The 12,475-nt window shown below is 34.3% G+C and overlaps 1 protein-coding gene across 1 annotated transcript; it reads right to left on the minus strand.

Annotated features, from left to right (window-relative positions):
* Positions 1-2,756: 2,756 nt before the first annotated feature.
* LOC145580012 (auxin response factor 19-like) lies at positions 2,757-10,900 on the minus strand. Its single transcript, XM_081637329.1, has 13 exons — positions 10,352-10,900; positions 9,367-9,476; positions 9,178-9,273; positions 8,870-8,926; positions 8,611-8,766; positions 8,434-8,518; positions 7,559-7,649; positions 7,286-7,450; positions 6,999-7,194; positions 6,421-6,559; positions 4,261-6,248; positions 3,687-3,877; positions 2,757-3,599 (listed from the first exon to the last, which is right to left on the minus strand). Exons 1-13 carry the CDS (start codon positions 10,392-10,394, stop codon positions 3,416-3,418), a joined length of 3,501 nt encoding a protein of 1,166 aa, XP_081493455.1. The 5' UTR covers positions 10,395-10,900; the 3' UTR covers positions 2,757-3,415.
* Positions 10,901-12,475: the final 1,575 nt, after the last annotated feature.

The raw sequence follows: 12,475 nt of genomic DNA on the forward strand, positions 1-12,475 counted from the left end.
ACATGTTCATTCATCGTACAAAATGTATTATTAATTTATTACTTTACAGTTTGTTCATTTTCAAATTCGTTATTGTTATTCATTTGTAAATGTTCAATTTTGAATCCTTACACGTACTTTTGTTTGGAATGTGTTCATGGTTGTAATTATTTTTTAAAAAAAAACGTGATATCTTATTGTACAGAATAATCAAGAAAGGAAGTTGATCTGAAGGCGGCAAATATACCGTGCTCATCGGATTATATTTTTCATGGAAAACACATAAATTTCATATGATTAGAGGTGGCAACAAGGAGGATATATCAACACTTTATTATACCAAATGTAATAATTAATAATGTTCATTTAACAAGACACATATGTACATTTAGGATTGAATGGTTCACTTTCATGTTTATGAAGCAATTACATGAAATAGAATAGAAATGTGTTATTATTGTAATTAAATTAAATTTATTTTATATGGGAGATTATTTTTTAACAACATTTTATTTAAATAAATAGAATTCTTAGATGTATGTATTTGCATACAACTTATTATATTACTTACACAGTTACACATAGCTCTTGAAATGAATATTTGATGATATAAAAAAGAATATATGTTGTAACATAAAAAAAAAATTGAACGTTTGATGATGTAATACTTCTTATAATAAAAATGATTTGAGTGCAGTAATCCTTATAAATAAACTTGTTCTCAGGTTTATCTATAATAAATTCTAAAAATATACGAAGTATTAAATAGAATAAAAAACTCCTTGCTAAAAAATGAACATTTAATAATACAAAAATGAACATGTTATAAAAATGTACAGGAAAATTCATAAATGAAAAGGGAAGAGCGGGACACGCGCGGAGGATGTGGGGGTGTCGGTTGTGTTCCCTACCCCAGGGTGTAGGTAAAAATTTGTACCCGTAAGTTCTATTTTTTAAAAAAAAAAAAGTTTAAATGAATTCAGTTTAGTTCTGATAAGTTCAAATAAGTCAAGTTTTGGAAAAATAAGTTCTGATAAGGGTAATCTAAGTTTAAATTACAACTAAAATAAGTTTTAATAAGATCTAATAAGTTTAGATAAGTTTAAATATTTAAAAATTAGGTGAATAAAAACACAGCCTTTGTGCTTCCAGAATTAAATTGAATTCTCCTTGGTAATTTTTTTATATGATTAACGCCCTGTTCTCATCAGATTATTTTCAATTCATTTCAGCTCTAATAAGTTCAGTTCAGTTCACTTCAGCTCCTAATTCCTTCTCTCGTAAAACATTCATTTCAGTTCAGCTCTAATAATTCAGTTCAGTTCAGTTCAGCTCATTTCAGTCAATGAGAACAGGCCCTAAGCATATCTATGATCAAGCCAATTGTAAATTTTTAGTAAGATCTTTTTCTATATACAAAAGCAAGTAATGTGAGACATTAATCTTTCCATTTTACTTTAATATCATCACTAAAAAATCTCTAGATCAAATACGAATCAAAATAAGCAGAATCATTAAAGTATAATTATCTCAATTCCAATCTCTGCTGTAGACAAATCCTATCCTTTCCATTGACAAATTCTATGTAACTCAATATATGAATTATTAGTATCATCATGAGAAAATTAAAATGGGTCACTCAAGTTAAATTTGTCTTATTTCGAAAAAAAAAATTATATAAATTCGGTATTATACTCACCCATTGAATTAGTTAAATAGTAACTTTGCGTTTATTTGATGAAATGATCATTCTTCCCGTTCTCAATATTTATCATGATGTGGAGTAAGGATGATAACAACATATTTACGTTAAATTTGTTGAAAAACAAAATAAACCTTATATCATCATTTTCATTTTCATGATTATATCTTAAATATTATAAAATATATTAAGGAAAACATAAAATTATTTAAAATTTTCAATTTCTATCAATTCATAAACTTATATTGATTTATTAAAGGGTAACATTGAAAATTGATACAGTTTCAATTATGTTGGATTCTGCTCAATAAAACCCTACTCATACTATTTAGGTAACAACATAATTTGGAATAACAATAAATTGAGAAAAATTATTAATTAGGGTTTGTTTACTTAGCTGAACTAAACTGAAATGATTGAAGCTGAACTGAACTGAACTGAATGGAGCTGAAGTGAATATTTTATGAGAGAAGGAAATTAGGAGCTGAATTGAACTTAACTTAACTGAACTGATTGGAGCTGAGTTGAAATGAACTGAACTGAAATTAAGCTGAAGTGAACAGGCCCTTACATGGTTGCTATAAAGAAAATCCGTTTTTAAGTGGATTATATCTTTGCTCCTATAATATTTTTAATTATTAACTATTAAAATTATTTATATCTTAAGTATAAATTATTAATCATTAACATCAATTACTACCTCCGATTTTTTTTTAGTTGTAACTTTGGGGTATTATTTGTGAGATATAAAATATTCCAATGTTGCAACTAAAAAAATCGGAGGTAGTAAAATAGATTAGACGAATAGTGCAAAAACAAAATGCGTTACTAAAAAAAATATTATTTGCAACCTAAACACCTACATCATGTACGTAAAACAATTCATGAGTCATAAACTACAATTTATAATTGATGAACTTAAACTTCTCATTTGGTGCATCATGCTCACCCATCTTAAACTGTAAGGGCACAAACTCTTATTTCAGTATATAAACACCGTATCTATCGATTTACGAATATTGGACATAATTTGCGAGTTAAACGGCAGATAATGTACCAACCAGGGCAGAAAAAAAGGTGTTGCAATGTAGCATTCTTCTTCAAATCACTTTTGTACACTAATCTGAATATTAATTTTCTGGCTAAAACATTGTGCCTAATATCTCATTTTTTCCCAGAAGGAAAAAAACTACCTACCTCAAACTCTAGATTTTCTTAATTAATAGCATTTACATTGCCATATCATATGCGATACAACTACAAGGGGTGACATGAATTTCAGCCATTGCCTTTGCATATGGAGTTAGTAACTACTACAACACTACATCTATTACAACCCTAGCTTTACAGATAGGTTGCATGAAAACAAATGTCGGTGCCAGAAGATAAACCAGGTCCGTTCTCTCCTATAACCTAATGACCGATAGTTTAACTTCTCGCCCCTAGCTCCATATGGATATGTAGTGGAAGAAGAGGGAGATTGAGCTTAATGGCATAAAAATGATACTCTAAGTTACATTGATGTGTTCGGGTTATGGGTGTTGAGAAGCCAGGGCATAATTAAGATCCAGCAGCCTACCCAAGAATAATTTACCTTCTGTTTTTGAACTGTTACAAGTGCAAGCTCAAACATTTTGCCTGTGATCCATCAATTTCTGAGTATTAATCAGGCAAAGTATTGCATGCATGTTTGTTGGGAATTCAGTCAAAAAAATCAATCTGAGCTTGTAACCCTTAACGATTGAATGAAGCAGCAGAGTGATCATCGAATGGCCCTCTCCATGCATTATTACCACTGTCAGTACCACTAGAGGCTTGATTAGGGATCGGTCCACTACCCAAATCTCCGTCCAAACTCATCTGTTGCACTTCGACAGATGATAATATCTTTATGCTAAGAACACAGTTTACAAATTCACTGCAATTGAACAAAGAGAAAGTTAAGGACAAGGAAAGGGAACAAGTACATGTGCAAATTCATTGGAAAAATAAATCATCTACTTACTCCCACGGATCATCTCCCACAAGTAGGATATCATTTTCATGATCTACATAGACCAGTTTCCAATCCGTTCTTTGAGGATCTTCCAGTTGCCCTTCAATGCCAAACATGCGAGCAAGATCGCGTCTGAGATCTTCATAACCCTTGTAACGGGTAACATCAATGGATCTACCAACTGAGCCACGCTTTTGCACCTTTTGAAATCAAAGAGGAACCACACATAAGTTCTCTCTTAGCCGTTGTGATCACAAATTAATAAAGAGATCCAGCAAACCAATCCATATAAGATATAACAGTATGATCAATAAAACTGGAAGTATCATACAGACAAGAATTAACAAATGCAGACAAAGGAGAGATGAAAACCATCTCTTCCATACAAACTATACACAGCATAAAACAAACACAATTACTTCAACCATGAAGTTGCATCCTTTCTCCGTTTCTCAAAACATGCAACATTATCCCTTCTAGGATGTTAAACAAATACATGTCATATCCAATTCACAAATAATAAGATGCTTGCATTCCACAACCAATTACCACAAGAACATACAAACCAAGCAGGACAACTAACCTTTGTATATGTCCTCATACGTGGAGCCTGGCTTGGCCAAATCCCACCACCCAATCCAGCAGGGTCATTAATTGCTGCTACATCATTTGAACATCCCGACTTGAAAGGCATATTTGGAACCCCGAATGACTGGGGGCTCATACCAGCAGCAGACAGTTCTGTTTCAATATCCCTAGGAGCACCATTGTAACCAGAAAGCAAGTTGTGGAGCTCCTTCCCTGAGTCAAAACCCCTTGACAAAAAAGTATCAGGTGTCAGATCATCCATGGCGGTTGATATAGGATGATTATTCCTTGGATGAGACTGCACATCACCATCTAACCCAAAGCTCGGAAGTGAGAGATTCTGATGAAGTCCACTAGCATCCAAGCCATATGAAGTAACAGAAGAGGATGCTTCCAGTGGATCAGTGATGATGCCATTTATACGAGATGTTTCTATTACTTTTGAGTTGGGAATTTCATTCTTGATTCTAGTATCAGACTTTTCTTGGAGATCCTGTACCATATTACTGTTGGGCTCAACCGAATGTTCAACTAGCATATTCCGAGCTGGTTGGTTGCGGTTCAAGAAGTTTGATTGGGGAATCTGGCAATTATTTGTAGATGGTGATGTAGAACATGATGGAGCATCTCCGTCCGTTGGACAAGATAGTGATCTTACTATCCCACTTGTTTTCTGCATTCCCTGAAGTTGCACTGCTGAAACTGCAGGAGAATTCATAAGTGGAGATGTGGACATAGTGCTGACACCCACTTGTGGCAGCTGATACTGAGATGTGGAACGCTGCAGCAAATGTTGGTTTGGTTGGGGAGCATGTTGTTGTGCTGTTACTTGAGGCTGAACTTGAGAACTAGTAGGAGACAGCATAGGATGTGACTGATGAGGATGTTGTTGATGTTGCTGCTGTGCCTGAGGTTGCTGTTGTAATTTTTGCAGAAGCTGGAGTTGAAGTTGATGCTCTGAGAGGCTCTGCAAAACAGGCGGCCTCTGTGAGAGGCTCTCTTGAAGTAATTGTTGGGAGGACTGTTGCATTTGTGACTGCTGCTGCTGTTGAAGCCTCTGTAGAGCACTATTTTGCTGTTCTGTTTGCTGCTGAAACTGCATATCTGGAGCTAAGGATGTTGAATGAACAGAATCTTTGTTAGATTGAATATTTGGTGTGCCCTGGGTATTTCCTCCCTGCAGTTGCTGGTGATGAAGCTGAGAATACATTGGAGACTGCGACACATTCTGATTTATGTTCTGGTTAGGAGAAATGAGGCCACTATTTACAAATGTTGATTGAGGCATTTGCTGCTTTTGTGGTGCAGGAGGCAGTGGTGGTTGTGCTTGCTGTTGTTGGTGCTGTTGTTGTTGTTGTTGGTGCTGTTGTTGTTGTTGCTGCTGCTGTTGTTGGTTTTGCTGCTGCTGTAAATGTTGCTGGTGCTGTTGATGCTGCTGTAACTGTTGTTGCTGCTGCTGCTGCTGTTGCTGTAATTGTTGATGTTGATGTTGTTGTTGTTGTTGTTGATGCTGCTGTAACTGTTGTTTCTGTAGCTGTTGTTGCAGTGACTGCTGCTGCGGCTGCTGTTGTTGCAGAGACTGCTGCTGCTGTGGCTGCTGTTGTTGTTGTTGCTGCAGCAATTGCTGCAACTGTTGCTGTTGCTGTTGAGACCACGCTGCAGATTGTTGCTGGAATTGACCTACTTGATTGTGTTGGCCAGCTTTGTTGAATTGAAGATTTGGCATAGACATAGATGGGGTTTGGAAGTTCAACAGCTTAGAAGGATCATCGGTACCAAGGCCACCATGCAAGGCAGATGCTGAAAGCATAGATGGAAAAATCCCTGATTGTGCACCAGGAACCTGATTATTTTGTTGCATGTTCATCCACTGTACTAGACTTAAGCCAGGAAATATTGAGCTGGCAGCATCTTTCATGCCAAAATCATCACCAAGCCAGGGCATACCCCTCTTAAACATGCTATCCATATCAGTGTCGTCATCTGTAAAATTCCACAACCAAATTTGATAAATAGCAAGAATTTCAGATTAAGCCCTTTAAAGATAAAAGGCTGGAATCATGTTCATCAACCAAACAACCACTTTATGTAAGCAAGTGATTGTAGAAGAAGCATAGCTTGAGATTAACAAAGCTCCTATCATCTAAAAGCATACCTGGCATCCCTGGCTGTTTAGGAAACTTTGGTCTGAAAAATGGAGGAGGACATATGTAGAAGGGAGTGACAACAGGCTCTATATCCCAAATGGAGACCCGACTTGGTCGTTCCCCGGCTGTTGATTCATCCCAGCCAACCTAAACAAAACAAATGCTGGTGAACAAGGACCATGACGATTCAAGCTAATATGAAATGATGACTATAAGATGAAGCAGAGCCTGACAATATAAATGATATAAGTCATGAGAGGCATCACAAGTATTCAACATGAAGCATTTCCTCAAGAATGTATGATGTGAATTTTACACATACCAATAGCTCCATGGAAAAAAAAAATTGATATTTTTTTTTTTTGGGAGATATTGTATAAAAATTGACAGGAGGTAAAGGGGCAAGACTTGTTCAATAAGATTAAAAATATAGATACTGCCAGAATGATGCAAATCAGGCATATTTGTGCAATTGTATCTCAGGAAGGTTGACAATTAATAAAATACAACTATACTTTGACAGCTTTGTTTCAAGAAAAAAATGTCGCTCAAGAAATTCAGAAGCAGACTTATAGCAGAGCAGTACCTGTAGATTACGCCACTGAGAGTTTTTCCATCGCACCGGATCAAGGTCACTGATCCCAGTTATAGTGCCCATATATCTACGTACGCCACACTCCTCAGTTTCAAACATCATCCTAAATCGCATGCCAAGAGAAACTTGGGTATACATCGCTTTATTATACTTGGCCAAGGGAACTACAAACTCTGCTGGACTAGCCCTGTCATAATCAATTCAGTTTGAGATAATGCTAGTCAGACACAATTTGATGAAAGGTGAAATTAATTCAAGCCTTATAAGCAGCAAACTACCTTGGATTATAAAAAATGGTAAATGGACTATTATTTGTAGCAGCATGAGCTGCAGCAGCAAGAATTCCAATATGCATGCTGTCACTGGATATAACAGATGAAGCAAGGGCAGGCTGCTGTCTGTTTGCTCGCCGTATTCCTAAAAGAAGATGTGATTTCTCGTCTCTACAAGCATAGTCATTGAATCAGCTAGGAGGCTAGTACACTAAGTTTATCACAATACACAAATTTAAAAAAATATACATCATCGTGAATAAATGTCAAACATTATACCTTATAAAGAGAACAGAATCACCAGCAAACAATCTTTTTGAGCTAACGAAAACACTCCATCCGGTAGTCAGCAAGTGCCTTTTTGGCTGGCCTAAAATTAAGAAGATTTACATGATGAAATTAGATCATTGCACATTATGGTGGAACAAAATCTGAAAGAACGCTTTGGCAAGGAGCTAGGCAGAGTATTACTTAGTGTCTATGTTCATGTTCAAGCTCATTTTACTTATTCAAGCATGATATCTAAGTCTATTCAAGCTTGGTGTTTAGGAATTTTCATGTTCAAGCTCATTTATTATTATATTCATATATTGAACCGAGCTCATAAAAAGCTCTATGCCTTAATAATAAAATTTATCACAAGCTTAAGGCATACAGTGGTTTCGAGAGAAGAGTTTACAAGCAAAACTAGTAATGATTTAAATGAGTTTCAGATAGAATAAATGAGCTTGTTTGTGGTCATATTTTTCAAAGTTGTCCATTATATGAATACATATTCTTTAGATTCAAAATTTGTTCAAGCTTAGCTGAAAACCACGAGAAACTCACAACATTTTTGGGCTACTTAGAAGTGTTCACTCTCATGGCACTTTAAGAGTCAAAAGCTATTAAACAGCCAAAACCAGCAATATTAAGACATGACCTTAAGTATCAAGCAACAAAGCTCATTAGACATAAAACACGGAGAGGAGGAGATAGAACAAGGAATAATCATATGCTATTTTCTGAAAGTCTATGGCTTTTGCATGGAATAAGTTCTCTCATTCAACAAGGATGTTAAATGGCCACGCAGAAAATGAACTAGAAGAGAATTACAATAAGATAACATTGGCCATAGTATATGATGAGATGGAATTTTCTAGACTAAAGCTTACCTCGATAAATATGTCTGAACGTCCATGTTTGATTATGTAAATCTTTAGCCATCAGCTCTTGGCAAGGAGGTTGCATAGAAAAATCCTATCAAATATCTTCCAGGTAAGCACAATAATAAGGTGATGAAAAAAAATGACAAACAAATATAAAATGGATTTGTTTAAACTTAAACTCACCAGAGGCGGGAATATCTTCTCAGCAGCCCGACGAGGTACAGAAAACCCTCCGTGTGTGCTAGTGTCACTAGCTGTGAGAGTTTTGCAGAAGAATTCTGCAGGCTGCCTGCTTTGTTTAAGGGCCATCTCTGATGCAAGCAGAGCATCCCTGTCATACTGTGAGAAAGACATGAAAGGAACATCACATAAATAAGTAAGATTACAAACCAAAAATAAAATCTTTACCTTGATCTTAGATTCTAATTAAATGACGGCTTACCTTATTAACAGGTTGAAGAGTCATTTGTGCATACACCTCATCTGTCTCAGGATCAGCCTGGTATCATGAAAAAAGCATAAAACATGAGGTATAAAACATGTAAACTGGAAAATGACAAGCAAAGCATCAATATAACATATACTTCAGCATTCAGTTCCAATCCAAGAATATTGTGTAAGTCAAATTTCATACAACATCTACTTGCGTCAGCATAATAAATTCATGTTAAATCATCCAAAGAGGTTAGATAAAATCAATCCTAATCCAAAAACCATTTTATAGTATCATCAGAATCCAAGGAGGCATACATGTAGCGTGACACTGTGGAGCATACAAATCAACTTAGATGGAAGATTCGGATAGCTCGGGATGCCATCGGTCTCCTTTTGCATAGAGGCTGCCACCTGCAACACAACAAGATTGCAGTAAACTCCATTAGAAAGAAAGAACACGGCATTCATTCACAACAGATCTTGCATATGTGTAAACTATCGTACTTGCTCGCTGTGGCCTTGTGGGAAGTAAACCACAAGGCTTCCAACAGGAGGCACAGCAACCAATGGTCCAGCACAGGCATGCCACAACTCTGAATTTATGGCTCTTCCTTCTGTCATACATACCAAACCAATTGAGTTCAGTTACACAAAATAAGAGACATATTCAATCCACAGTAAACAAAGTAAAAACAAAAAAACAGGAGATCATCAAGCTAACACATAAATCATTCTATTCAGTATCCATTGTACACCGGCATCCCCGGTCCCCGGCCACTCGGGTGCACCTAACTCTAGGTACGCGGAAACTGGTAAAATAAGGTAAATAATCTGACTCAAAGAACAATAATTCAGACACATCCCAGAAAAAGAATTCACATCACAGATTTATCTAAACAATTAATTAACATAATAAATAGCCTAATTATACCCATTATTTATGAAGTGGAATAAATCAGAGTTGTTGATGCACATATTTACTAGCAAATATTAAATGGCAGGAGCATTGAAGAAGAATATATGAATACAGGAGTTTCAGTGCTCTTTCTTATGTTGCAAGGGGAAGATAAATGTCAACTTCAATCTTTTTCCTGATATTCATTATGCTTCTTTTTTTTTTTTTTTTCTTTTTTTATTATTTTGGATTGATTATGTTTCCTACTTCTTCAGGTAAGTGGATTATATGTAAACAACAAAACAGCCCCAGATATCAAAAAATTAATTGCCAAATCCCCAAAATAAGATAAAAATTTGTTAATCAAAAATTAAGAGTAGCTTAATAATTTGAACTTATAACAAATAAATGTCAACTATAAGTTTTTCAAGATCATTATAAATCTTTTCCAGATCATAAATTTCACCCAACATCAAATTTGGAAATTAAAAAAAAAAAAATTCAGAAAAATATACTTGTATATTATTTTATTTTTTTTCAAATAATAACAAGATTAAAAACCAACTTAATTAAAAAATTAAGAACATCCATCACCTTCTCCAGGATTAGCCATGAGACCATTTGATGGAGCTTTCATGATTAACAAACCCACTTTCTATTTTCCAAAAAAATAAAATTTCTTTTTTGGGGGGCTCTTTACTACAACTTTAAACCCAGAACAATCATCTTCAACATTGTCTTCAAGACTAAAACCACATTCATCAAATCAACCCAAAAAATAATTATATCAGCAACAATCTTGCTGATATTATATCACCATTTTTACAATACAATTTCTTCAAAAAATCAATCTTGCTCATATTAACCTGCCATTTACAGTTCAATTTCTTCAAAAAAAATAAATAATAAACCCAGAAAAGCGTCGATTAAAGATGGGATTTCGCTCCTTCTTCAAACTAATCAAATTGAAGTAATACCCACTTCCTCAAATGATATAATTTTCCCAGAACAAAAGTACTTTCTTCGAAATATTGCGCTGAATTAGTTGAGCTAATTGTGTCGAAAAGAGCTCTTTAGGCGTCGAAAAATGGAGGTATGCCTATAGTAGAGAGAGAAAGTAGAGAGAGAAAAGTGTCGAGAAAGGAAGAGAGAGAAAGAGAGGAGCAAAGGAAAGCAGCTTTTGAAGGAGAAGAAGAAGGAAGAAGCCGACATTCAACAGACTGGAGCAGGTCCCTCTACTCTTACTCTTTTTTTTTCATGGGATTTATTTTTTTTTCTATTTTATTTTTAAAATATAAATTGGGATTTTAATTTTATTTTAACTTTTGCAATAAAAAAATTACTCCGTTGTAAAAATTTACAAGTATAAAAATTTATGCCTCTTTATAAAGGTTGTATTTTTTGACATTATTACCTTTTTTTATGAGTTGTCATCTTTTTTCTTTTACTTTTTTGTAATTTTAATATCAATTGCCAACACTTTCTCTCTCTATCTCTTTAATTATTCCCAACTACTTTTTTTTTTTCTCTATCTCTCTCTAACCTCACATCCACATATGTACTTTTAATCATTAGTTTTACAAAATTTACAACTTTCTTAATTTCCGCATTAAAACCAAAAAAGGCTTTGTATTAAGGGACGAAGGGAGTAAGTAATAATTGGGCCCTGTTCTCATCAAATTATTTAAGTTCAGTTCAGTTCAGTTCAGTCAATGAGAACAGGCCATTGGGGTTTTAATTTATTTAATAAATGGGATTTTAGTTTTCTTTTTGTTTTTTTAATGAAGTTAAATTGAAATTTTTTTTAGAGTGTATTGTGTGCGGCTGGCCACACCATGTGACCGCTTGTAAAAGAACAAAGTATCCCATAAAACACTAACCAATTAACTCTACAATACTAAAAAACACTGACGAAGTAACCCCTAATTCCATATAACATTAGTGAAATAATTCCTATAATAGTTGGTCACATGGTGTAGCCAGCCACATATACAAATTTGTGTTTTTACTCTTTTATATAAATAAAAAAAAATACACGAGTATAATATAATAAAGTAACCTTTACAACCCTCTTTTATATAAAAAAAAAAAATACACGAGTATAATATAATAAAGTAACCTTTATAATACTAATCAAGTAACCCTCTAGATATAAAAGTCACTCTATAGATCACATAATTGACATTTTTACTTTTTTTATTTTTAAACAATAATTAAAAATAAAAAATTGGGATTTTTAAAATTTTTTTTTTATTAATTTGCTTCCCCCCACCTTCCAACTTTCTCCTTTCTCAATCCTAAGCATGCTTAGCTCATATGCTTGGTTCCTCTCACTTTTTTGTGATATGATTTTATATGTTTTTCACTTCCTGAAATTCCTCCTACATTTACATTACTTTAATTATCCACCTATGTGCTTCTTGTTGGGTTAGGTTGTCACTCGTATGAATTATTATAAAAAGAAATTCAAATCTGCTTCAAGTTACGAGTAGTTATCAAAGAATTTTAATTGGCCGAAAATAATACTATCGAGTATTATTAGATTTAGTATTCAATATGCTGTAAATAATTTTGACTTTCTGAAACTATCTCTATTACGGAGTATAAATATAAGAGAATTTATGATTTACTTTTGGCCTATTTCATATTAGTGGTAATTTAAAGATCGGCAAAAGTTAACATGCAACTTTAGTGCGCTCGATAAGAGAAGTAAAAGTG

This window comes from Chenopodium album, chromosome 14 (assembly GCF_948465745.1).
Source record: "Chenopodium album chromosome 14, dcCheAlbu1.1, whole genome shotgun sequence".
Lineage (NCBI taxonomy): Eukaryota > Viridiplantae > Streptophyta > Magnoliopsida > Caryophyllales > Amaranthaceae > Chenopodium > Chenopodium album.

Excerpts from the sequence above, each read along its gene's own strand:
- LOC145580012 (XM_081637329.1), bottom strand. The coding sequence starts at position 10,394 with ATGAAAGCTCCATCAAATGGTCTCATGGCTAATCCTGGAGAAG. Across the intron at positions 8,767-8,869 it reads CTCTTCAACCTGTTAATAAG|TATGACAGGGATGCTCTGCT; the intron begins GTAAGCCGTCAT and ends TCTTTCTCACAG. Across the intron at positions 6,560-6,998 it reads CTCAGTGGCGTAATCTACAG|GTTGGCTGGGATGAATCAAC; the intron begins GTACTGCTCTGC and ends TGTTTTGTTTAG.